Source organism: Balearica regulorum, chromosome 18, assembly GCF_011004875.1.
Source record: "Balearica regulorum gibbericeps isolate bBalReg1 chromosome 18, bBalReg1.pri, whole genome shotgun sequence".
Taxonomy (NCBI): Eukaryota; Metazoa; Chordata; class Aves; order Gruiformes; family Gruidae; genus Balearica; species Balearica regulorum.
In genome coordinates this window covers 10146822-10173174 of record NC_046201.1, presented here as the reverse complement: position 1 = coordinate 10173174, position 26353 = coordinate 10146822, and the positions used below count along the sequence as shown (strand labels likewise).

The window sequence follows — 26353 nt, the reverse complement described above, 5'->3', positions numbered from 1 at the left end:
TAATAAAAGAGTAAAATTATTATTTTTAAGCGTTGCTCCCCCCCCCCGTGTACAGTCAATTCTGCCGCTCACGAGTCACTTCTACGAAAATGAAATATATTAAAAGCTCGGCATATTGCCTAAGCCATTTTTGACCCCACATTGCAGATTCCTACTCAGAGGAACAGATGCTACAGTTTAGAGTAAAACTTGGTTGTTGGAGGGCACAAAAGCGACAAGAGCTCTCTTCGATAGCCTAGATGCTGAGGTAATGCTGAATGAAAGCAGTGGACGCAAACAAATGAATCGTAGCTTCAGGCTGGAGTAATATCAGGTGCATCTCTACACCCCGAGGGCTCAACTCCTACACTTCTTAAGTCCCTCCCCCTGAAACAACCTCCTGCAGTTTCACTTAGAGATCAAGCAGAGAACAGGTACTTCCCTCTCAGCAGTGACAGCTACAGCTACCAACAGGGATCACCTTGAAGGTTTCAGACATCTATGTATCTGGTAAGTACATTTCTTTAGAGCATTTTTTTTTTTTCCCAAATAAATTGTATTCATGTTAACATGTAAAAAGTAAATCAGAGGTGTTCGTTTTTCAGCTGTCTCAAAAGCCTAGGTTACTCCTAGCAGGTGCATTTACTGCACCAGTTTAAGCTTTTAAGCTTTCAGCACAAAGTTTCAGCAGGAGAGGGAAATATTTTCGTTTAAGAGAAAAACTAACTCTTGCAAGTTTTTACAATAATTAACTCTTGTTAGTGAAAAGTGTTTTAAGCACCTTTTTTCATATAGGAAGTTAATGTATTATATTGAAGTATGGCAAAAAGCTGTATTGCTCAAAATTACGTTTAGTCTGCCAACTATTCTTCAGACAGTAGTGTCGGGTTAATCTGAAAAGCTTGTATGAAAATCAGGTACTTCAGTTCAGTTTTGATTTATTATTTTTTCCAGCTTCTGGGAATTTAGCTTCTAGGAATTTTTTTGAGTTATCCTCTCCCTCGTCAATTGAAGTGTATTACGAAATCGAATTATTAACTTAATATTTACAAAGATTTTTATTTCTTATCCATGCTGCCTAACCAAATTATTTAATCGCTGTTTCTGTACTACTTCTCACATGCACACACAGGCACCCGCGTGCGTTCACACACAAGGACGCAGTCTTCTTCGGTTCGTACCTTCAACACACGCTTCCTTTCCACTCCTCGTCAACCCACTCCTCTCACCCATGTTTCCTCCTAATTAACAAACAGTTGCGTTAAAATTTATCTTTCAGTTTAAAGGAACTGGAAGTTTAGAAGGGAGTGGTAGTTAATCACTGGAAAATCTCAGCTAGAATAAAACTCACAAATCTCGTTCTTGCAACACTCTAGGTAGGTGACAATGGCATGTCCTTGAGTTATGCAATAATGCCACATCACAATATTTTAATTATAGCATGTCCTTCAAAATGTTCCACCCCAGTGAGTACTCCTGGTCAGAGAGATCAACATCACCAAAAGGATACTGCAATAATAATGGAGTGTGCATGACAAACTGTTACGTAGTTTGCTAAAGCAGTGTCCTAAAAAGAAATGTAATTACCATCCCTGCTTATAATAAGACATTTTGAAATTTCCTCTTTGATCAAATGGGCATCTTAAACAATTTAGACTACTTAAAAACCTAAAAACCAACATGCACATATATATATGTACATATATATGTGTGTGTATGAATACATATGTGCATATATGTGTGTATATGCTTCTACCCACGTACATTTTTGTTTCTGTATTTATACACACACACACACACAATGTTAAACAATACTCGTTTTCGGAACTCGCTAATACGTTCAAGGCAAGGAGGTAGCAACAGCATACTTTTCAAAATAGAAGGAAGAAAACTTGCAGCGCTTAGTCTCAGGTTGGAACGGGCTACAGATTAGAAAGCCATGAGGAGGTATTACTATTGACAAGAAACAAACAACTAAGACTACCTCAAGTTTAACCAATGCTATCTGAATAACCTGTTTTCAATAAAAATATAAATAAATACGACAACATTTCAAAACTAGAGAATTATAATATATAAACATTTGCATTTCTGAAATCAGATATACAGGAAATAAATTCTCAATCTAAAAAAAAAAAAAGTTACATGAAAATTATTATCCTGCTACCGAAGAATTTTTTCCCATTTTTAACGCATATCACAAGTTATGGCATTCAAGTTTAAGGAAAAAGCAACTACTTATTTTGCTTTTTCTTTCTAATACTAGATTTTAATTTTGGTAGCACAAAACATATATTGTACAACTGTAACATTATTTATATAGAGACAGTTTTAATTAGTTGCACCTATTTTAAACCATTAATGTCTTTTCCAGCTGTATGTGTGGGATCAAATAGTTTTAATTTTTTTTAATTATGAAATATGTACCTCTGCCAGATACTCCTGTGTTTTACTCAGAGATTGGAGGAGAAATTATCCTTCTTGTCTGGCTTTAGAAGTATTTTATTACTGGCTTTTTTAAACCATGAGAAAAAAAAGGATTAAATAGTGAAAGAGAGAAACAGAACATTCATCTGGCTGACACTAGCCTAAGTTTATGAAAGGGTAAAGACCCTTTAAAATAAGCTACTTGTTCTACACCTTGCAAGTCAGAGCAGCAGGTTCTGGGAGCACGACTGTCTGCAGGCTGAGCATGCCATCAAAACAAATTTAAAAAAAAAAAAAAAAAAGCTGTTGTAATTCTCTCCTGCTGTACACATGGCAAAGAAGCTCCGATGCTCTAAATTTCTAACATTAAAACTGCAACAATGCATTTTATCTTATTAAGAAACTATAGTTAATACTCTGTTGAACAGGAATAACTTGAATCAAAGTTAAATACCAAGTACAAAGTTGGGGTGGGGGGGAACAGGACATACAGGAATTTTCATTATTAAGCAAAGGAAAGCTAGCAGAACAAGAAAAATCTAATTAACATCTCCTTATTATAAGTGCTGCACCTGAATGCAAATTCAGACTGTTATCATAAATGGTTCAACTAAGAATGCAGTGGAGTTTTGACAACAATATCTTTTTTTCAAGAATAATTAGTACAAGTACTTCCAAGAAGATATAAAGAACAACAGGTACAAACTGACTCGACCGAGTCCATTACAAACTGTCCACGTTAGTTATACATCATTAGTCAAAAATAAATGCAACAAGCTCACTTAAGGCAGAAAAAAAAAGACCAGTTCCCTATCTGAACCTCCTCTCCCACGCCTCAATATTTTTGTTATTATTTTTCTTCAATGTAAAAGCATTATTCTTAATCTTTCAAAGGCATTCTGGCTATCATTGTTTAAAATATTTTTAAATACTATATGATTTTTTTAACTTTATCGAACTACCATTTTAATCAGACTCCAATGACAAGATTTTAACATGCTGCTGTATAATTTTTTTTCATTGTTACAGTATCAGGATCCAACTCAAACAACCAAAAAAAGCTTTGCTAAAACCTGAAAAATAAAAAGCTACTTCTCTACACATTCCTTTTTCTTTAGGCTATTGAACATTTAATCATTTGTTAATTTTAAGAAAAAGCTTGATTGTTTCTTTTACTTACAGACCAGCTTTGCATTTTTCAGAATGCCTTCATCATTACTATTTTAACAAAATTAATATTTCTATGACATCAGAAACAACACTTAAAACAATTTGTTAGAATTACTATACCTGATGAAACAAGCAGCAATTCTGTAGCTTTGCCTTCAGTTTCCATGTGTTGCATGTCATTTTCTGTTAAATAATCTCTGATTTAAGAAATGCAAAACATCTCTACTTTAACTAAAATCTCATAGCATGTAATTACCAGCAATCCTTTTCATAAATTTACTATTTTAATACTACTAATTCAAATTTCTATGTAAAAAGCTTTTTTTAAAAAAAAAAATATAATAATCGAGCTATCTAGTCACTCTTACAATTAGTATTCCTGTAGTTTCGGGTAACACAATAGATACAGTACGTGGTTTTGCAACAGTCATCATTTTGATAATGATGCTTATAGTTCATGATGAAATCATCAGTTTTTAGATCTCTGCCATAACACATCCTATAAAATCATGAGAACTTGACTCTGAGAGTTTCTCACGCCTTCAGAATCAGCGAACATAATGGAACAAGCCGATACAAGCCCTCCTGACTTATCTACTGAGCAAATCATTAGGCTGTATAAAGTATCCACAACCTTAGTTTTTCTGAAGAAAGGGAGATAGATCATTCCCCTATAAATCAATTACTGTCAGACACTTTTTTACCTGAATTAATACACTTGTGTGGCTGTGTTAACTATACGCAATATGTAAAGTGCTACACAGCAGAAGAATGTGAAATGTGTTTATCAAGCAGAAGATTCTATTAGTCAGATATTGCACTACTCATTTCTCTTAATTGAATTAGGAAGAGGAAGAAAATTGGTGTGGTTTTATCCTTCGAGAGATTGGCCACTTTTGAGGTATCCATTGAGATTAGGCTGTTAGGAAATGCCATGCCAGTTAAGAGGGGTTGGTCAGTCTCTGAAAGAGCCAAGTCAGCTCCCCAAGTGCACCCAATCCACTCCACCCCCATTTCACCCAAGCAGGAAATTCCCTCTGCTCTCTCCCCAACCGGCCCGACAGGCTTGCCCCATACCCAGCTGCTGCCAGGACCTGCCTCTTCTCATCCTACCCACCTCCACTTCTCTCTCAACAGCTCCACCTAGATTTCTACTTTCATCTTCTGAATGACTGTTCCTTCAGTTTTCAAAGAAAACTCCTTCAAGCGGGTAGCAGCAGCAGGTGACTAGCACTGCTGAAAATCAGGCCGCTTTTGTGACTACGTTTAGGTGCAGAAGGATGTCAAAGTTTAATGCAGGTCTCTCTCAAGTCTGACATCTAGCATTTTTGTTTTGTTTAAAAAAAACCCACAACACGCCATATGTAATGCGAAGGGGAATACAGTTAAAAGAACATATTACTTTGTACTTAGTTCCAATGTTCCACTACAGCTAATTTTAAACTTTGTGTTACAGTTCCTGCACTACCAGTTGCAGAAGTGTTGTTTTCCGGCACCCTCTCTTCCCTGAGACAACACGGGAGTTGGCTTCCTCTCTTCACCTGGGAAGAAGGATTCTAGAAACCTGAAAAACTGGAAACATCAAGAGGCTAAAACTGTGGAGAGCTAACCACAAGAAAGTTTTTACAAAGAACCATTACATTTAATCGTTTAAAGCCCAAGAAAAAATGAGTCTCCTCAAAGAACGTAAACCAAAGAAGCCTCATTACATCCCAAGACCACCAGGAAAGCCATTTAAGTACAAGTGCTTTCAGTGCCCCTTTACTTGCAATGAGAAATCCCATCTTTTCAACCATATGAAGTATGGCCTCTGCAAAAACTCCATTACTTTAGTATCAGAGCAGGATCGCGTTATCAAGTGCCCAAAGACCAGCTCCTTGGAGCCCAAACAGATCAATCAGCTTGAATCTACAGTCAAACCAACTTCTTCTAAATCTGTCACAAATGGACTGTCAAATCTTGATTCAAAGCCTCAATATCCTTTTGCAAAAGAAGACGCCAAGGAAAACGTAGAAGGGCACAACCAGGCAACAAACACGGGAATTCAAGGACAAAAACCTGCGATTCAGAAGGAATTAAGCCCTGCCAGTACTACAACAGAAAGCACTATCAGCATGCAGCCCCTTCTGGACAGCATTGTGAGGCCCTCCGCTTTTGTTCCTGTAGGAGAACACAGAGATAGCAAAGCCCCGGAAACAAGCGAAGTATCTGAAATCATATCGCTCTCTAACAAAAGTTCACCTTTTCACACTAAATCGGCATTTCATGCACCAAGTCACCCATGGAAAGCAGGTTCTCCTTTCCTCCCAGAGTTTCCACATAAAGTTGCTCCCACAAAAGGCTTTGGTTCCATTTCACCTTACATGCAACCGATGATTCCCGAGTACTCACCCCATTTTTATGAGCACAGGCTGGCTATCTACACACCTTACTTGCTTCCAGGTAATTCAGAGTGTGAAAGCTCTGCTCTGTCTGTCTATGGCACACAAGATCAAAGACACTTTCTTCCCCACCCTGGGCCACTTCCAAAACCCATAAATCCCTCAGCATATGAACACTATCGATTGTTCCAACAATATCATTCCACTCCTCCGATACCGTATGGATTTTGTAGGCCAACAGATCCTTCATTTTACAGATTTTCACACATAGCTGGTATTAACAGAGATCAAAATTCTCACCTAATGGAGGAAACTACCTTGCTGTATCCAGCTTCTTTAAGCCCATCCCAACAATACCCTCTAAGTTCACATAAAAAACAAGCAGATTATGAAAAAGAAATGACGTTATTGCATGCCAAAAGTCATTCCAAAGATGACCAAAATGAAAGAGAGAATGCTAAAATGAGCCCTCTCGCTGGAAGTGCGGCAACAGGCTCTCCCGGCAGACCTAGCCCAACCAACTTCACTCAGACAAGCCATGCATGTGAAGGCTTATTTGACCTCTCTAACAAATCATCTTCCACATCACTTGGCAAGTATGATCAACCAGAAGAAAACTTCACAGCTTTCAGACCTGTGAGAAAAAGCACTGATCAACCAACTCTACTTCAAAGTGTGCAGACACAGCAAGAGAGAGGAGATTCACCTACCAGGTAAAATAATAAAAATCACTTTGCAAATTCTTGTCAGATTTACTAGGGACAAACAGAGATAGATGGACACACTTAATGCAATGCCCCTAAAATATATTTAAATTTACAGCATTGAGGTATTTGTTCTATATTAACTGTGCAAAGCACAGTACGACTCGCAGTTGCTATAGCGAGTAGACCACTCATTCTCCTGAACTGTATCAGTTATTTCCAATACCATTACTATGCACGTGTCTGTGTATTTCAGCAAATTACCTGTATTACAGCGATGTGTATGGTGAAAGGGACTTGGGGGAGTTAAAGGAGAAGCAACTAAATTGTGAGACTTCTAGACAGATTTTTTTTTTCTTTTCTTCCTCAGCCCCAACTTAAAAGAGCAACTGATAGTCAATTCTCTTTTCTCCTCATTTCTTTCAGCATTAACGTCACTGATGAAGATTCACATACACAGAATGAAAACCGTAACAATGAAGGCTCGCTGTCCAACACGGAAGATGACACAGGGATAGTTCCCCTTAATCTTTCAAAAAAGGCTGACACAAACACAGGACCTATTCATGAGCACGCATACAAAACCACATCCAAAACAGAAAGTCAGAACTTTCTAGATTTGCAAGACATGCCTCTGAACCTCTCGGTAAAAGATTCCTGTAACACAGCAAGCCTGAAAACATCGTTCCACAGTCCATCTCACGACAATGGTGCTGCTACTGCTCCAAACACCGAAAACGAAACCTCTGGAGCAGATGCGTGTAACCCCAAGAACCCTATAAACAGTGCCTGCGACAAATCTTCTTTCACAGCTCACTGTAATGAAGCTCAAGACTTAAGAATAATTGACAGCTGTGATGAACAGAAACAAACAGCAGCTGTAGCTCTCTGTCAGCTAGCTGCATACAGCCCGAGCAAAGTTAGAATGGACAACGAAGGGCAGAGTCCGCAGGACAGTAATGCTTCATGTACAGAAGCTACTCTTAATTCTTCTGATACTCAGGATACACAATGCAATCAAAAAGTAAAAGGACAGAAAAGGACAAATCAAAAAGAATCAGCAAAATCACAGCAAGGCACTAAAAGAGTAAGGCCAAATGACTGTAGCAGAGTCTTCACTTTAAGGAAGAGAACAAGAGTATCTTAATACTTCACTTTCCAGTGAGTTTCTGGTCATGGAAACTAGTTACCACCACCATCATAAAATATCTACAAACTGCCTCGTATTGGGTTTGGTCCATGACAAGATACATTCAATCTCTCCCATGTAAATAATGTTCATAATTTTATATTAATATTTTTAAGTAACTGAACTTTCCCTTGTATAAGCTCAGATTTTGATGAGTGAATTTTTGCATTCATTACTAAAGCCAAAGTACAGTAGATGAATCTTTAAGGTTTTTTGCAATTGTATTAATGTAAAATAACTTTTACAACTTTTCTTAAAAGATGTTTAAGATCTAGAAACAGTATTGTTCAATAACATACTGTCATAGTCTTTTTCAGACTTAATTTCATTTAATAGGTTTTGTCTTTTTTTCTTTGAAAAACTTTTTATTTCACTGTGCAGTAGTTTAAAGAAGCTTAAGATTAAACCCGGCTATTTAGAATTTACTGTAAAAAGTGGTTTGTGTACGAATGCACTTTGCCATTATGCCACAATACAAAACAACAGACCAAATTTTGTTACTCAGAGGCAGACACCAATTTAAACAAACTGAACCAAACCTTGTATAAGCAAGCTTTTCTTATGTCAACTAAGAGCAAGATTCGAGTTAAACCAAAGAAAGCCTGCACCAAATTAACAAATGTGGTTTATGTTCACCTTTAACTGAACCACTGTGAAAACAATACTGAAAATTTGAAGATCTAAACAATTTAGGTGCCTGATCCTCTGAGGTTAGATAGATACTGAGCGACCTTTAAACTCCAAGCCTAAAAGGTTATTTATATAATTTATTTCACCTGAGGCAAACTCTCCTGGTGAAGGTCTTATTTCAGTATCCATGTATCACTTAATTATCAGTTTTAGTGTGCTTCTACATACATCCTAAGACTATTTTCTGCTTCTATAACTGTGTATATAAACTTGCAATTTTTCAAATAAATCTGTGTCCTGTACTTAAAACATATGGAAAGTGATTAATGAACACAAATACATTCACTACGCTATCAGTAACATATATTTTGAAGAAAAACTGACAAAGAAATTGGTAGCTAAATTTTAAATTTACAAGTAGAATTTGGCATGGAATACCAATCAACTCTTAAAAAAGGAGCTTCCTTCAGAGAAGGAAGTTCATTATGCAGATTAATTCAGGATACTCAGTGCAATCAAAAAGTAAAAGGACAAAAAAAGGACTTTAGCTCCATATGACAAACCTCAGAATTGCCTCTGCCTTAAAGCTGCTCTCCAGCTTATCCAAACTTCTACAAAAGTTTAACTAAAATAAGGCTGTTCCACTGTATAAACACCCCGGGTAAATTTACACAGTATGCACTATCAATCTAAGTAAAACAAACTCAGACTAAGTATTATTCACCTGAAACTATGGGTATACATTTCTCATTGGTTCATTAGTCGGATAAGAGACATCCTCACCTGCCTAAACATTAGTAATAGATATAACCCTATGTAAGGAAGCAGAGCTGCATCCAGTGCAATGTAAACTTCCCAGAATTTTTTTCTATTTTTTTTTGTGCTATGGTGTTTTGAGCTAACAGCTCAGCCAGAGCATTGTAAGAAGTTTCCCATTAAACAGTACATTACAGGGGCTAATTTTCTGAGCTAAAATACAAACAAAAAAAAGAGAGTAATGACATTGATCTTTAAATAAATCTTTCATAGAGAAAAGCTTTTCCTAGATTATCAAAAGACAAGAATATCAATCTGAGTTTGATCAAAAGGAATATGGTAACAGAAAAAGTCCAATTAACCCAAATTACGACAGCAAGGCGTAAGAAAGTATGATGTATCAAGCTGTACATCAGCAACATGATGAAACAAGGAGAAAGAGCTTCTTTCTAGACCAATTTTAAAGCTTCAAGCTTAGGGACTTATGCTACCAAATTCATAATTCCCAAACATGAAATTACAGAGTCCAGTGTCGGCACTGCTGGTTTCAAACTACATTAAGCTATTTGCCTCGTTAATCTCTGGAAGCAGAAAGTTTCATAGTTCCCCTTATCCATAATTTAAAAAAGAATCTTATGTATCTCTTTTATTGTTAATTTGAATTTCTGTAAGTCAACAAGGAAAAGCTTTTTGGTGGTTTTCCATACAATTCAAGGATTTATTCTTCACGATTTCTACACAAATATTGTTCATAAAAACAAGCTCCAATGGTGAAGTCTACCTCACCTCCATTCCTCAAATTAAATAAAAACTGGGCTGAAGGGAACCATGGAAGTTAACTACTCAAACAGCTCTCCATACCTTGATTAACTTGATTTCTGTCCTTCCTAACACAAATCTTTCTAACTCAGTGTCCGTAAACAAATTATTCTAGGCCTCCAGTTCCTTTAGAATAAGAAAATCAGTCCTAATGCTTATCTAGCTATTCTCTTGCTGCAAATGATACCCATTACCTGTAGTCTTGTTCTAGTCACTGAAAATAGTCAAAGTAAAGGTCAAAAGTACATGTCAAAAGTAAAGGTTTTCTTTTAAGAGAATAAGCTTTCAGCTTTGTCTTCTCTCAACCAAATAACCTTAGCTCTCAAGATAGTCTCCAATTAGGTTTCTCACCCATTTTCTTATACAACGACTGTCAGAATTCTTGGTACTGTTTTATTAAGAAACTTCCAATTCCTATAAAAGTTTTTGTGCCTATCTCCTTCGCAGAAAGACCTTGCTGTCATGATTGTGTTCTCTCTTTCCCTTCCTCCCCTATCTTAGCTTTATAATCTTCTGCCCAGTATCAGAAGGCTACGTCTTATGCAATCTGGCAAACTAAAACTTTGCATATAAACCTACGTATATTAAAATCATCTTCACAGGCAGCAATATATTTTCACTGCACCTCTGCAGAAAAAGAAGGGTGTGAAGGATACTGCTATCATCCCCATTCTACGTATAGAAAAACTCAATCTAAAAAGTGGAGAGAGATGGTTTCAGAGCACAGGTCAAATCACTGGCAGAGTTAGGATTCATTCATGTCTTCTGCAGTCCTATACAGTACCAAACTTGCATGAAACTTCCAGTTTAGATCAAAAAAAAAAAAAAAAAAAAAATCTACTACATGAGTCTATCCTGATTCCTTGATAGAGGTGTCATTTTTATTAGAACTAAAATAGAGGCTTACCTTTGGATGACTTCCCATTCTTAAACTTTGGGGGTTTTTTAATCTTTATTATACAAGGGCAGAAATAATTAGAAAAGGGAAACCAACTGAAGATAGCTGCACAGAAATTCTGACATGCAAAACAGATATTGTACTGGACATGAACTCTTTTCATGGATACAGAATAATAAACTGTATTAAATATCATATTTTACAGTTTCTTCTAGAACAAGTCAACAGATTTTCAGCATAGAACACATTTGGCAACCAAATTTACTAGAACGAAACACTAGTTTTGAAACATTTTTGAAAATTAGTGTTCAACTTCTCTGTTCAACACAGGAGTACCAGACGAGATCAAAAGAACCACCTAGCCCAAGATATTGCTGTAAAAGTGCCCAGTAGTGGGTGTGTACTACTACATTATGCTTTTGTCATTTCAACTCTATAAAAAATTGACCAAAATCACAAAACAGAGAACTAGTACTTTCACATAGCTCTGTACTTCAATGTATGTTGATACATACAGAGCACACAAAGAAACAATTCCTCTGCCCTGTTAGTTTTCTTTCCATCCTGATATTTCAACAGCTCATTAAACACTTAAACAGTTCATTGTATAAATTACGTGAAATTTGCCTCTGAAATTTAATCAGAAACAAACCACATAAGCCACTAGCTTTTAAGTGCAAGTTAGTCATCAATTATTTAATATATTCTATTTAAATAATGACACTGACACAATATAGAGACATACAGAATTATTTTTATACAACTGTACAAAGAAACATGGAAGGGAGGAAGAAAGAAGAAACCCCCAAGAAACTAACTTCATTTTGGAAAGAAAAATTTATTAAATATAAAAGAGGCACACCCAAGTCAATGCTTTTGTCAGAAGCATCTTAAATATCCCCATAGGCATACTTTTTACTCTAGAATTCAATACTACACTCATTATTCAGCACACTCAACATCTGCACATGCCAGTCTATTGCCACACATCCAAGCTCTGATACTATAAATTGTTAATTCATGAACTTACTAATATTCAGCAACTACAACTCACCATCTGAAATTCGGGAAGGGAGTAACAATCCTCTTCTGCCTAATTCAGCCAGAGCCAGGCATCCACCATGCCATGCGTTGTCTGTTTCCTGGAAACTAATATTAGAACAAAGACAGGCTTTGTTAAGACTAGCCTTCCCTTTTTGGATTTAATTTTTCATGGTGAATTCCTAACGTCTTAAGACACATAATCGAAACGAGCATGTGTTTATCGTGTTATTAATCCTGGTAGACTTCTAAAATATACAAATGACAAGTTGAACATGTTTTCTTTCGCATTTTGTGCAACATAAATACTGCTATAAACATGACCAAATAAGCAAAACCCCCATTTATCAATATAAATGTAACCTCAATACAGAAGAGTACAATACCTGAAACTCATCCAGAAAAGGATAACAACTTCCTAGTACACTGGCAAAAGATGCAGATTTACAGAACACACCCAAAATAACTAATGAACTTAGTGCAAAGACAGTCCTTAACTAGCAAAAGAAGTTCAAGTGACAGTTTCCAATAAACACATTATACAAGCTTAGGCAGTAAGCAAACAGTGGTGTTTATCCACCTTTAAAAAAAACAAAACAGAGCAACTTGTAGCGAACACAGCAAAAAATATCAAAAATGGTACACAAGTTTTGGTGGACTGGCAGATAAAGGAGTGAAAAGGGGAAAGGTTGCACACTGCATGACTAAATATGCAAAAAGTTCACTTTGTATTAAACTACAAATAGGAATCTAAGAATAAAACGTTGAACAGACAGACCAGGCCATATCAAAGCTTCATCTCTCCCAGTATCCTGTCTTTGACATGGCCCAATAGCTGGTGCTTGGCCAAAGACAAAGCATAAAGGATCATTCCCTTATTAGCCTCCTCCTAGCTTTGTCAATCAGCAGTACGAAGACTTCCCAAGCCAGAGGTTGCAGCCAGAATGTCATATTTAATAACCTCTGATGGGACTCTCTTCCATTAATTTGTATAATCCCTTTTTGAACTACCTTTACGCTTCTGGCTTCCATAACATCCTGTGGCAATGATTTCCACAGTTTAATTATAATTGTGTGAAAATGTACTTCCTGATGCTTCCCAGTTCTTGCATTATGAGAAAGAGTGAATAGTAAACAATTACTCACTTTCCCTCTTTCTTTCATATTTATGATTTTATTTATCACCATTACATCCCTCTACTTTTTCTTTCCACTTGGAAGAAACCCATTCAGTTAAATCACTTCTCAGTGATTCAGTTTTGTTATCCCTTCCTTTCCTAATAATATCTAATGTTCCATTCACCTTCTTTTTTCTGACAGCTGCTGAGCACTCCACTGACATTTTGACAGAACTGTCAGTGACTTCAAGATCTCTTTCCTGAGTCATAATAACTGCATTTTTCCCCAGATGCATTAGTTTGCACTCACTAGACATTATATTTCATATGTCATTTCCTGCCTAGTTACTTAACTCAGGCTTATACAACATTTTTATTCCTGTCACCTTTAGTTTTCCCTACATTAGCTAACTTTAAATCATCTACTGATTTCCTCACCCCATTGTTCACCTTTTTTTCAGGATTGTTTGTGAGTATGTTGAACACCACAGGGCTCGTACAGACCCTTGCGGGACCGTGCTGATAATCTCACTACATCGTGAAAAATGATCACTTATTTCTTCCCTGTCTCTTGTCTTTTAATCTATTTACATATAAGAAATTCTTTCTTCTTATTCCAAGAGATATAACTTAAAGTGCCTCTGACAAGCAAGTGACTTATTTTTATTTTGGTCACTAGATACTTAGTGAAAAGAATAGAAGAGATTCCCTTTCTCCTTGCCTACGTTTGTTCCCAGGTGTTTCTGAAGAAAGCAGGTCACTCAATTACTAGTTGGATTACTCATCCTTATGACTTGAAAAACAAGGAAAGAAAACACAGTGAGTACAAGTCTTTGAAGCTTCAGGGATAATTGAGATCAGCAGCACCTCTTAAAATAATCACAGTAACACAGTGGAAGTATCGGCTAAGTAGATACTTTCCTTGCAAGTTTTTAAGACTTTATACCTTCTTTTTTTACTGTGTTATCCTTTCAGCTGGTAGTTTTAATTTGTACTCACAACTAATGTGAGAAGATTTTTTAAAACTGAGTACAGTTGAGTGACAAACTGAACATTACCAGTATTTTTTGGCAATAAAGAAATTCTTTTTGTTATTAGCTTAGTCTAAACCACTAGTTTAGATCTTAAAGCTCAAGAACTCAATGTAGACCTGATTAACAATTTGATATAAAAAAAAGCCTATGATACTTGTTTAATAATTCAGTCCTTTACATGCTCTACATGGATGCAGAAACAAGACATCCAGAAATAAAGCATATCAAAAGAACATCCTAGCAGCTATGTGTGATCAAACTGAAGTTTCAGTTACCCCAAAAGCCTCCCTCTGACAGGGCCAACAGTACATGCCTTAGGTATAGTATAAGAACAAGCGTATTTCAACACTCTTCAAAACACTTCCAAACTCTGGCACATCATGGGCAAGTTTGCAGGAAAGAAAAACATTTTTTGTTCAGGCATATACTCTTAGCATCCACAACATCCTGCGGCAAGAAGTTATCTACAATTTAACTAAGTGCTGTGTGAATAACCACCACCTTTTCTTTATTCCAAACCTGATGCCTGATACTTTAGTTTGCTTCTAATAATATAAAATCTAGAGGGCAATCGTTTCCGCGCCATTCATGATTTCATAAACCTCTATTATACTCCATTTATTCCCCACTCTTCCTAGATGTTTCAGCCTCCCCTCACACAGAGATTGCTTCTTATGTCTGATGATCCTCAGGAGCCATTTGAACATCATTTCCAGTTCTACTGTGCTTCTGAAGATGCACACAACACTCAAGACATGAGCACACCAGGACTTTTTAAAGCAGCAAGCTAATGACCATTTTTTATTTTTCTAAAGTTCAACTTCAGTCCTTCCACATTACTTTAGAATGGGGTCAACATGAAGGATTAAGAAGAATTCTTTATTGAACACCCTTAGCACATCTGTGCCTTAAAAGATTTTGAAATCTGGGAGAAGAGCAACAGAATGTACAGATTTTTAGACCTGTCTTCCTAATTGTTGTCCTCCTGTTCCATAAGCAGACATGTTTCATATGCATGTAAAGTATGAAATAAGACTTTTACCTAAAACAGTCCAACAGAGACCCAATCACGTCATCTGCTAATTCTTTTGGAAGTCTTCCAGTTATTCTACCAATTCTACAGAAGTTAAAGAAAAAAAGAAAAGCATACAGTGATTCATTAGTATTGTATTTGATGAACAAGCCCTATTAAAATATCTAGTTACTGGAAACTAAACAATAAGACGGCTGACTTCAGGATGACAATGCCCTATTCTAACATCATTACCCTAAACCACTAGAAGCTACACAGTAGCAAACTTAACACAGAAATACACTTTTTAAAGTGGAAGAGAAAAAAACATTTTGAAGAAATGCTACTTTACACCCTTGAAATCAAGTCTTATCCAGAATGTTTATTGCCAAACCTATCTGAAATTTTCCTGAAGATTAGCCCAATTTCGTATGAGAGAAAGATATGAACATGGCTTTATACCATGAGCTGTGCTAAAACCATTTGAAGTAACTGTGAATATTGACAACAGACATAAATTATTAATCATGAATTACATCAGACTATATTTCTATGTTGTTTACTTTATTAAAGTAAGTATGAAACCTACCCTTTTGCTGCAGACCACCTGACAATAGTGTCTTTGTCTTTCAGTCCAACCAACAATTGCTCTGCAGATAATTTTAAACAAAACAGAATATTCTCATTTAATAACAGAAAGATTTCTTAAACTGTTCAAAATTAATTTTCCTCTTAACGTAACTGCCTCTTAGTTTAAATAAAAATATTTGTATTTAGATTTCTTCTGTCACACGAGTACAACTTGAAATCAAAGAAACAAGAAAGATGTCAAAATCATTTTCCAAAAGAGAAAATTTGGTTTGAAATTTTAAGTATTGTGGAAGATTCAAAATGGAAGTCATGGTGCTTTTTTCAGTGGTTCATTAGATTATTCAGTTATAAAAGTCTTCTGATGCAGTTTTTGCCTATTTATTTACAGCATATCCACTAGCAAGCCAGCAGAGGACCTGCTGTGTGGCTGCATACTGATGAAAAATAAAATAAAACAAAATAAAATTTTTTAAAAAGCTGTTCCTTTGATACTGCTGCAGCTTAAAAAATTCAACCATAATTCTTTAGCTTTCATGTAACACACTTTTTTTGTTTCATTTTTCATTATGAATTTTAATTCATGCTTCCATCTCTGAAAGGTTCAAGATCTCTCTTTCATATTGCTGGATAAAATTGGTAAAATGCACTCCAGTAACTCCATCCCCCAACCCCACAACAAATGCTGCAGTATTGAGTTGCTGCTTGAGATGCTGAAATCCAAATCATTTGACAAAAACATACTATATTTTAATCAGTTGCATAGACCGAAATTTTCTAGTCTTTCCAATTGTTCACATCAGCACAGATAGCCACACGACTTTCTTAGCCCTAAGGAGGTTGCTTTCCAATATATGTTTAATTTGCAGGCATGACAATAATTCCTGTCCAGTTTTAACACACCTACAACATTTTCAATCTCTCCTGGAATGTCATATTCCTCTTCATCATCATCTTCATTAGCAGCAACTGTTATCAGTTGGTTCCGCACAACTGAACCATGAGCTTGCAGATTGGCAGCCAGAGATCGACAGCCACGCTGGTATCTGCACAAGAAACAGAGTTAATTTATTTTTCTGATTTAAGTTCCAACCGAAATATGTACATACTGTCATAAAACCTGCTTGTCAAGTTACTATACCTCCCAATGTACAGCTTTCCAGTTATTTAGTAGTTGCTTTAAAGGAAAAAGTATCCCGTTCTCCTCTCTCCTGAGCCAGTTGTCTCTTTTCCAAGGTGAGAAGAGCTAGACTATTTGAATGGTTCCTTTTCACTATCTGTCCCTTTCCTGTTTCAGTATAACCTACTTTCCACTGCTGACAATAGAGGCAAAATTCCTATGCCCTAAAAACCTCTCCAAAACTTAAAAAAAAATATAAAAATTAATAAAATCAACCTATTATACATTGTTTTTTGAATGTGAAAGCTAGCTTAGTACTTTCTGACCAAGCTGTATTCAGATATTTAGCCTGTGGTGTAGATACGTTCTTACAAAAGATATACTTTGCATGCTAAACTGACTTTTGCCATTGGGCAAGGTACACTCTCCACCTAAAAAGAATTTTCTATGCCTAAGGACGTTCTCAAAAGTTGGTAAAAGAAATACAATAAAAATAGTCACCAAGGGAGCCTGCAATTTTAAAATATCAGTGCGAGAAATCTAAAAAAGAGTTTGCCCTCTGGCAATAAGTAAAACCAGACACCAAAACCTGACTAATATGCAAAATGAAAGTGGGATTGCAAACCACTTTTCCCCTGTGAACTTTCTATCGAATCAGGGTAGAACTATGTAATGGAAAAAGTTATGTTCACCCTTACAAAATTGTACTAAATCAACTTCAGTAACCAAGGTCAGTGTCTTCCCATCTTTACCAAGTTATGCATTATATAGGAACAGGCTTCTGCTTGTGTAATGTGCAACATGAAAAGTCAAAAGAATTGGCTTGGCACAGCACTGGTTTACTACACCAAAACAAAAAAAATTACAGGAAACTTAAATACAGTGGAAGAAATCTACTTTTTCCAAGTAGTGCAAATGGAGAATATGTTCATTCCCAAATAACACGGGGATGTCTTTATTTCTCTTTTAGGGGAGGTTAGGAGGGCAGAAGGCCAGTAGCCAAGTGTATGGATTTAGGTATTTTAAAGTTTTTTGAGTGCTTTTGGATTTATTTTTTTTTAAACTGTTTAATGTTTAAACTAACCTCCATTTTGCTATCTTCGGTTTCACAAATGTCAGTCCAAGTCGCTGAACAAGTTTCATCCCTAGCTTGCGAAGAACCATCTGATTACTTTCTGACAGCTTGCAGTTATCAAGACACTCAAGTACAGTAGCAGCTGTAAAAGAAAATAACCACACTAGAAAAACTGTTTTGTAAAAAAATCTCAGTAAGAAAATTTTGTAGAGTTTTGAAAGTTCTTTAGAAGATTTAGATTTTTAAAGGTATTACTGAAATGCAAATGCCTTATTACCTACTGTGTAGTAGCTTTGACACTGGTCAATAGTAGGTAATAGCCTTCACCCACCAAACAGGAAGGATTGCTTTAAGGTTTACTTTTGACTTTGAAAATTATAATGAATCTAGATTCTAAGAGTATTTATGCCTCTAATTCTCACCAGAAGAAACAAGTCCAAGTATCTCTCAGGGTCTAAGAATTTTCAGTAGTTTAACAGTCAGAAAATATAACTCATTTACTCTGCAGCCAGTTTCTGCATATTAAGAAAGCGTTCCCTTTCCTCATTTATTATTTTCAGGCAGCACCAGCTTAACTCCTCTGGCACAGAAATTTTTATGATGATGAATGTCCATAAACATTTAGACATGAGAAATACTGTGTATGCGTAAACAGTCAGCAACAAAACCTTTCATTTGGGCACATCAAAGGGAAAGTTATTTGTCCAGCAAAGTAAAAAAAAAACAGATGAAAGAAGAATTGCGTTAATGAGGATAAAGTTCCAGGATTCAAAATTTTCACAAGGAACACATTCCTGTTACAAATAAAATGGTCCTTTTGCATTTTCAGCCTGAAATAATAATTTTTTTGAAGGCTGATCATTAGTTAATAGAGACCAACAACTTGGGCTCTGAAGGACCTATCATTTTTGCTATAAGCACTCCAAATATGGAATCACACTGGCAAAATACTCTGCAACCTCTTACTCCAGTCTCGTACCAGAGTTTTCGGAATACTAAGACTTCAAAGATACAACAATTGTTTCAAAGTCTGAGAAATTGCAGGACATGACTTAAAAATCTTCTAAGTTTTTTAAAAGGTTTATGATTTATCCTGACATACTAAAATATTAATAAAATAATACATGCAGACAAAAAGTTAAAGCCAGTAATGCCCATTACTTCAATACATTCCAGCAACCTGGACTTTTTTGCAGTTGTAAAATCTAGAGAGACTAATGGCTTAGAAGGAAGAGACTGCAGAAACACCAATATTCACAGATAGAAAAAAAAATTAAGAATATACAAATACAAGCCTCTTCCAAGTCCTGCCAATTCTTGAATCACTATATCTACAGACCCATGCAAATGACTTCGGGACTAGTGCTTATTTTTAAATCAAGTTCTACGCTGCAAAAGATTTCAAACAGTATCTTCCTTTGTCTATTTTTTCCCTATTTGATCCTCAGATCTGTTATAACCTGTAATAATTAAAAATCTTTGATATTTTTTGTCTCTCACATTTTCTTATCCCCACCAATTTCTCTCTAAATAGTTGCTTCTTAATTGTGAGCATTCTATCTTTTCTATTATAAATTTATTCATTGGTATGCCCGTGATTTTTCTCTTATTACCAGACTCAGAACTACTTAACATTCTTTCTATATGCCATAGGCCAAAACATCTAATTTTACCAGCAGAATTAATGTTGTGAGCCAAATATCTTCTCTTCATATAATGACTATTGTGTTGTACAGTTCTACCTTTTAAATCACATAATGTTGTGTTATACCATATTTTATCTAGTCTGTTTATTATTCTGTTTATCTAGCAGTCTTAATACTCTTTAAGCTTCCACAGCGCTGTCTGCTATTTCTATGTAATGACATTCCCCAATATTTTCTGTTTGTTCCTGACCAGCTGTACAGCACATATGTCATTCCATCTTGTTTGTCTTCACTATCTTATCTCCATCTTTACCCGTATCTCAGGCATTTTGTAAAGAAGTGTTTGCATCTCAGACTTAGTAACTGGGAGAACGAAACTCTTTCCAGCACTAGATCTATGAAGTTTCTTCTCGGAAGTCAAAATAATTCCATGAAGTGAAATCATAAACATTCTAAACAGAGTTTACATCATTGCTTGATTCTTGTGAATAGCACAAACCACATTTCTGGTGCTTTGATAAGTTGCACAAAACTGACAAGGTCTTTTGTACTGTTTTCTAAGTAGCCATCATCTTTCCCCACCTCTCTTTACTGCTATCAATAAAAAAACCCAAGCTTGTACTTTGCAGTCAGTTCTGACCATATTCTAGGATTCACCATGAGATGACCATAATTCCAACATGCAGCTATGCTGTTCCAAAGCTTCTGTGCTCTCCTTTCAGGTACCTGTCTATCCGTAATTGCATGCACTATAATTTCTTTTCACTAAAAACTTTTTCTCATTTAAACAGAATCACTACATGATTCCAGCTGGGTCCTGTACACGGCAGGTTCTTTAAACTTGGGTTTTCCAAAATCCTGTGCTTATGTTAAAACTTGAAGATTTTCTGCAAAATTTTCAGCAGTAATATGTATAAAACCAGTTTATGTTCTAATGAATTTTTAAAAATATTTTCCACATCTTATAGTTTATAAGTTCTGTGTTCAGCTCCTATATTATAGCAATGGCCAGTGTGATCACCTGTCAAATTCTTTCATGAGCTGTTCCAATATAACATTCCCCAGTGGCATCTGCTCCTCCCTCACTGTCATCTCTTCTTTTTTCCCCTCATTTTGCATGCTCTATAACTTCCCTGTTCATTTCACTCTTTACAGCCCCACTTGTTATCATTTTAATCTTTTTTTTTTAATTGGAATGGCTTTAAAAACACAAATCAGGGTATTACAAACTTACCATATGGTAAACAATCTTCTCTTTTGGCATGTTTAAATAACTGTGCCTACAAATAAAATAGGGAAAACAGACATGAGAATATAGAGATTCTAAAGCATAATATATCAAACATGTAGTTCTAAAATACTTTTTAATGTTCTTGCAATAATCTCTTGTTTTTACCAATTTAAATAGCATAAAAGAAAGAGTCTCAGGGTGCAGTTTTATTCTTTGTAAGTCAATGCAGGTCAAGAATACTGTAGCCCAGCCCTCCCCTCCCATCTATACAGTCACGCGAGCAGCCAACTCAGGGAGCCGAGTTGGCCAAAAAACACTTAACAGAGAATAAAAAAAAAAAGAAGGAAAAAACCCCCCTACTAGTTTTCAGCAAGCTCAGCTCTCTGAACCATCCAGCTCAGTGCTTGATCACATGAGCTCAATGCAGGTGCAACCACAGCACCTATTATCTCATACAGCTCATATTGCTTTCAACCTTTATAAAGTGAAGCAGAATTTGTAGACCATGAATAAAGGCAGAAAAACTAGGGGTACACTATATCCTGTTAGGACTTCCTGACCCTGAATGTCTCCAAACTGATCAAGCTGTGCTTATGATTTGGACAACCCATCGACACTTTGGTCACTGCTAAGAAGCAGGACAGGTGGACACATGAGAGCGAGCTTAGTTAGTAGTAGTAACCACACACTGACAGACAGGGGACACTACAGGCTAACCCGCTGAGTATTTTACTCTGTTTCTCCAACAGCTTCTGAGAACTCCATGTTAAACTAAACAAAACAAAACAAAAATCTGACTGCAAATCCACTACAAATATACCTCCAACAAGGCAAACTTTAATTCCTGTGCCAAGGGATTTAAAGAAGCAAAGAGCTTCCAAAATAATAATATATACAACTAAACATCCCGGTAAGACTAAGCCCCAGTACTACAGTGAGACAAATGGACAATTAACACCTGACAAGAACGTGTTATACATTTAAAGCTTCCTCAGTTCACTTAGTATGCATCAAAACTACTGTGTTCAGTCACTTATTTTTACTTGCTTTGTCATTCACCAGCAGAAAAATCTTCCTCAATAAACATGCCTAGGAGTTAAACAAGAACAGACTTACCTTAAAAACATGTACTTTCTCACACATACCAAACACACACATGCCTCCCGTACTGCAGGTGTGGTTAAGAGCAACAAAGGCAATAAAAACACCTTTAGGCTATGTACCTATTCTATTTTGTTTTGTTACTAAATTGCATTTTAGGATCCTAAATTAGCACTTCTGATCAGCTCTACTACAAGTTACATAGGGAATTTGATAATATATATTGAATTATTTATGATTTGTAATGCTTTCACAAGTAATTAGGCAATTGTAAGGAATCCTTTAAAACATACATTTAGAAAGCGCTATTGCAACAGATCTACAAATCTAGAGCACCTATAAAATTTTTCTACCTCTTTGCTGAAACATACACAAGCATTCTTCATCACTTTGTTCCTGTGTTGTGCATTAAAACCCCATCAGATGGTTTGTTCACAAGGTTAGCAAGTTTGCAGTGGATGCTAGGAGATACTGCCGCATTTCTGCGGCACCTTATCTTCACAATTACTTGTCCTTTCTGTATAATAGCCCAGTTAAGAGCAAATACTGGTTTAAGGCACACACAGGCTGCCTCCAAAGTATTAGGATTATATTCAAGCATATTTGCATTGGCTCTGGCTGAGATGGAGTTAATTTTCCCCATAGCAGCCCTCATAGTGCTGTGCTGTGTATTGGTAGCTAGAAAGGTGTTGAAAACACACTAGTGTTTTACCTGCTGCTGAGCAGCGCTGGCATAGCACCAAGGCTGGCTCTCCAACATTCCCCCCCTGACCACCACCAGTAGGCTGGGGGTGGGCAAGATCTTGGGAGGGGACACAGCCAGGAGAGCTGACCTCCAACTCACCAAAGGGATATTCCATACCATATGACATCTGCTCAGCAATAAAAGCTAAGAGAAAGGAGGGGGAAGCGGGGCATGTGTTATTTACTACGTTTGTCTTCCAGAGCAACTGCTGCTCGATGTGTACTGAAGCCCTGCATCCCAGGAAGTGGCCAGACATCCCCTGCTGATGGGAAGTAGAGAATAAATCTTTTGTTTTCCTTTGCTTCTGCGCACGGCCTTTTGCTTTATTAAACTGCCTTTATCTTCACCCACAAGGTTTTTTTCCATCTTATTTTCTCCCCATCCTCTTCTGCTGAGGAGGGGAGTGATAGAGTGGCTTGTTGAGCACCTGGTGTCCAGCCAAGGTCAACTCACCACAATATTCAAACAAAACACTGTATAATTCCTGAAGTAGTGATAATGTAGAGAAACAGCTTTTCAATATAGGCTTGGGAATGCTCCTGGACAAGTGTGGTTGGATGTCTATGCTCACACTTCTCAGCATACTAGGAGCTCCTGCAAATGAGCAATAGAATCCTCAGAACATCTACACACTTCCAGTCTTACGTAGTTCCTAAATTCTGGCACCTTTCTACAAGTTTCTCTGTGAGTTTTCACATCCTCAAGGCCACCTGTGAATTGAGTTCTGACTCCTCACGAAAAACGTAACTAGAAGGTATCACCTTTAAGCAAGATGTGGGAAGAAATTAACCAACAAGCAAGCAGGAAATGAAAAAACTCTTAAAATATTGTACAAGAATCTCTGTAATGTTTTTCTTAAAAAAAGTAAAAAACCAGCCTTACTCCCCTACGAGTCAACTGAGAACAGTGAACTTGAGAAATTCCATTTCACACATTTTTATAATTTTCTGAACAAAAAAGTGAAACATACGTTGCATCCTTACAACAGTTTCACTACATACTTAAATAGCAAACTATATTCATAACTGATTTTCAACACAGAACATCTATTCTCCAACAAAACACTCCAAGAATTTATAATATACTTTCAGATGTTAAAATCATCATAGCAACTGCTGTAAATCAATTGAGATATGGATTAAGGGATTTTATTTTATGGATGCAAGTTTTTAGGGGAAGTAAAAATTAACCAAAGAACATCATAGCTACTGTGTTTAAATTAATAACTTTAAAAAAAAATAGGACTTAATATTTACATGTTTTCTGTTCAATAGAATATGTTACCTGCTGACTTTGGAACAAACACAGGTGAAAATGCCAAATGTCTGAAAGGAAAAAAGTTGTGTTTGCACCCAACTAATGTACATTGCAGGTCAGACATAACCTTCTACCAGATTATTGATGTTTCAGCAGGTGATACATCAGGTATTTCTCTGTATCCCAGAAAAGTTTAATAGTCATTTTTACCAAACCCCCACAATTTTTATAGAAGTAAATAGGTAATAACCAAACTGTTGAGAACTACTGTTCAGATATTCAACACAGCAGGAAATTCACTGTCTGGGGTTTTTCTTCTGATCGTAGAAATGTCAAGAAAAGAAGTTTTCATTACTTCTTTATAAGTCAAAGCACGCGAAAGCATTCACAAGCCCAAATTCCCCAAACTTCTGAGCATACTAGATATATTTTCCAGGGAAAATAGAAGGGTACTTTAACCAATGTTGGCCCTTGGGGAAGAAGAAATAATAATAATTTAAAAAAAAAGGCTATGCATCTTCTTCTGGCATGTGCTACAAACAGTCATGCATGTAAGGCAAAGTTACTGTCTCAGAAGAATCCTGCAAACCTGGAGTTTACAGGGGTTATACTAAAGAGATGCATGAACAGAAAACATAAAAAAAAAAAATATAGAAAAAAAGAACAAATCAGCATTACAGTATTCAGCTTAAACTTCCTGCCTTGAAGGAAGAAAAACATCCAGGGCACACCATTTCAAAAAATCTGATACAAACAAAATAATTAATAAGCTTGGTTTGCCACCTGCATAGACATTTTAGTGTCAGCAACTAACAATACTGACAGTAAGGAGCCTGTCTATTGGAGTATCCAAGCAATCAAAGTTACGCCATGCTCTCTTCACTTTAATGAGGACATACAGCATATACCAACTTACCCAACCTGTTGAACTGTTGAAAACTATGTGACTCCCTCTCTTATAAATAATTAAGCCACCTACAAATTAGAGAAAATCAGTGGTGTGCAAGCAATGATGACTGTCAAGTCTGGTTTTGCTTTGAAATAGCATGGTGCAAGGAAAACAAAACCTAGTTTCTTAGTAATCACAGAAGAAACACACCACACCTTCCAATTGTCTGCATAACCCACTTTAGGCCCGACCTTCATGAGATATATCAAACAGGATCACCTCCAGGACATGTTCCCCAAGCTATACAAATCACCATTAAGGGTGGCCTGACTGTTTGGTAGCAAGCATATCTTCCTGCCGAGCAGGAGACACAAGTCTGAATCTACCCTCTGGTTGTAACCAACCAAGTCAAGGATTGGGAGGATAATTTCAGCCTCTTCTCAGGGAAGAGAAGAAAATGATATCTTTCATTACTCTGGAGCACCCCCTAGTAGTCACACAACATCCAGGTCCAGGGAAAGCTATCAGCCATCCCTGCCTCCAGGCCAGATGTGGGGAGGTAAACAAGGTGAGGGAGGACACACTGTCAGGATAATAAGTTCACTTGAAAGTAGAGAATATTTAATGCATTATATGTGCAGCTAATGGTAAAACAGATTAGTTAAAGCCCTTGTTCTTACTATGTCTTCAACACAAACAGTAGTCCTTCTGTAGGTCAGACATATTTGTCAGGGCACTGATCATCAACATGGTACTTAAGCTGACAAACTTCAATACAGAGCCCAGTTACATGGGTGACAGAGTTCAGTTTTCACAAGATCTTAGTTTAGCAGTTGAAAGCCTGAAAAGTTTAGACTAACACATGGAGAGCTAACAGAATAGTTCCTTTCCATCTTAACAAGACTATCCAAACCCACAGATTTGAAATACTTGGAAGAAAAAAGAAATTAGCAGCTTGAGACAGCAGCATATTTTAACAGGAAAAAGAAACAGTCTTATGATAATCGAACTTCTGAACCTTGAAGTAACCACAATACTTCTGGTGAGAAGGAAAAGCAGCTCAGAAGTATCAGACAAGCCCACATTAGCATACTCCATGCCATTCAGAGAAGAGATACACTACTACCAGAAAGGGGTCAGTGACAAAAGAATTTTTTTCTTCTCCTCATACCAACACTGCTTTTTGTACACCTTTATCAAACTAAGCAATGACACCTTTTTTAAAAAATAATGCCAATAGACAATCCTAGCTTCGCTAATTCTTTGAGAATGCCAAAAATACAGAGACTTGGGAAACATTCTATTTGGAAATATTCTATTTTTGTGCCTCTGGGTCTGAAAGAATAGAGTTAGAGAGTTCTTTCTTCCCTGGAGCAAAATTTACATAAGCATGTAACTATTGCTAAATAACTTTTGCATTAGAGACAGCTCAGGGAAATGCCCTGTTCTTAAGACTCTCGAGTTTCATCAGATCACTGCGTAGGGCGTTCTGTTTTTTTTTAATTATTACTCACACTTGTATACTGAATCACTTATAAAACAA

The 26353-nt window shown here is 36.4% G+C and overlaps 2 protein-coding genes across 3 annotated transcripts in view; one reads left to right on the top strand and one right to left on the bottom strand.

Annotated features, from left to right (window-relative positions):
- TBCD (tubulin folding cofactor D) overlaps positions 1-26353 on the bottom strand; it is a 130532-nt gene that overhangs the window by 89002 nt on the left and 15177 nt on the right. For both annotated transcript variants that reach the window (XM_075770711.1, XM_075770713.1), the window contains exons 9-14: positions 20822-20867; positions 17951-18083; positions 16650-16792; positions 15748-15808; positions 15189-15263; positions 12008-12102 (exon numbers count right to left, since the gene is read on the bottom strand). In XM_075770711.1, coding sequence (XP_075626826.1) covers positions 12008-12102; positions 15189-15263; positions 15748-15808; positions 16650-16792; positions 17951-18083; positions 20822-20867 — 553 coding nt within the window. The remainder of the gene's footprint in view (positions 1-12007; positions 12103-15188; positions 15264-15747; positions 15809-16649; positions 16793-17950; positions 18084-20821; positions 20868-26353) is intronic.
- On the top strand, positions 382-8789 carry ZNF750 (zinc finger protein 750). Its single transcript, XM_010310715.2, has 3 exons — positions 382-489; positions 5033-6670; positions 7088-8789. The coding sequence occupies exons 2-3, from the start codon at positions 5244-5246 to the stop codon at positions 7806-7808; spliced, it is 2148 nt and encodes a 715-aa protein (XP_010309017.1). The 5' UTR covers positions 382-489; positions 5033-5243; the 3' UTR covers positions 7809-8789.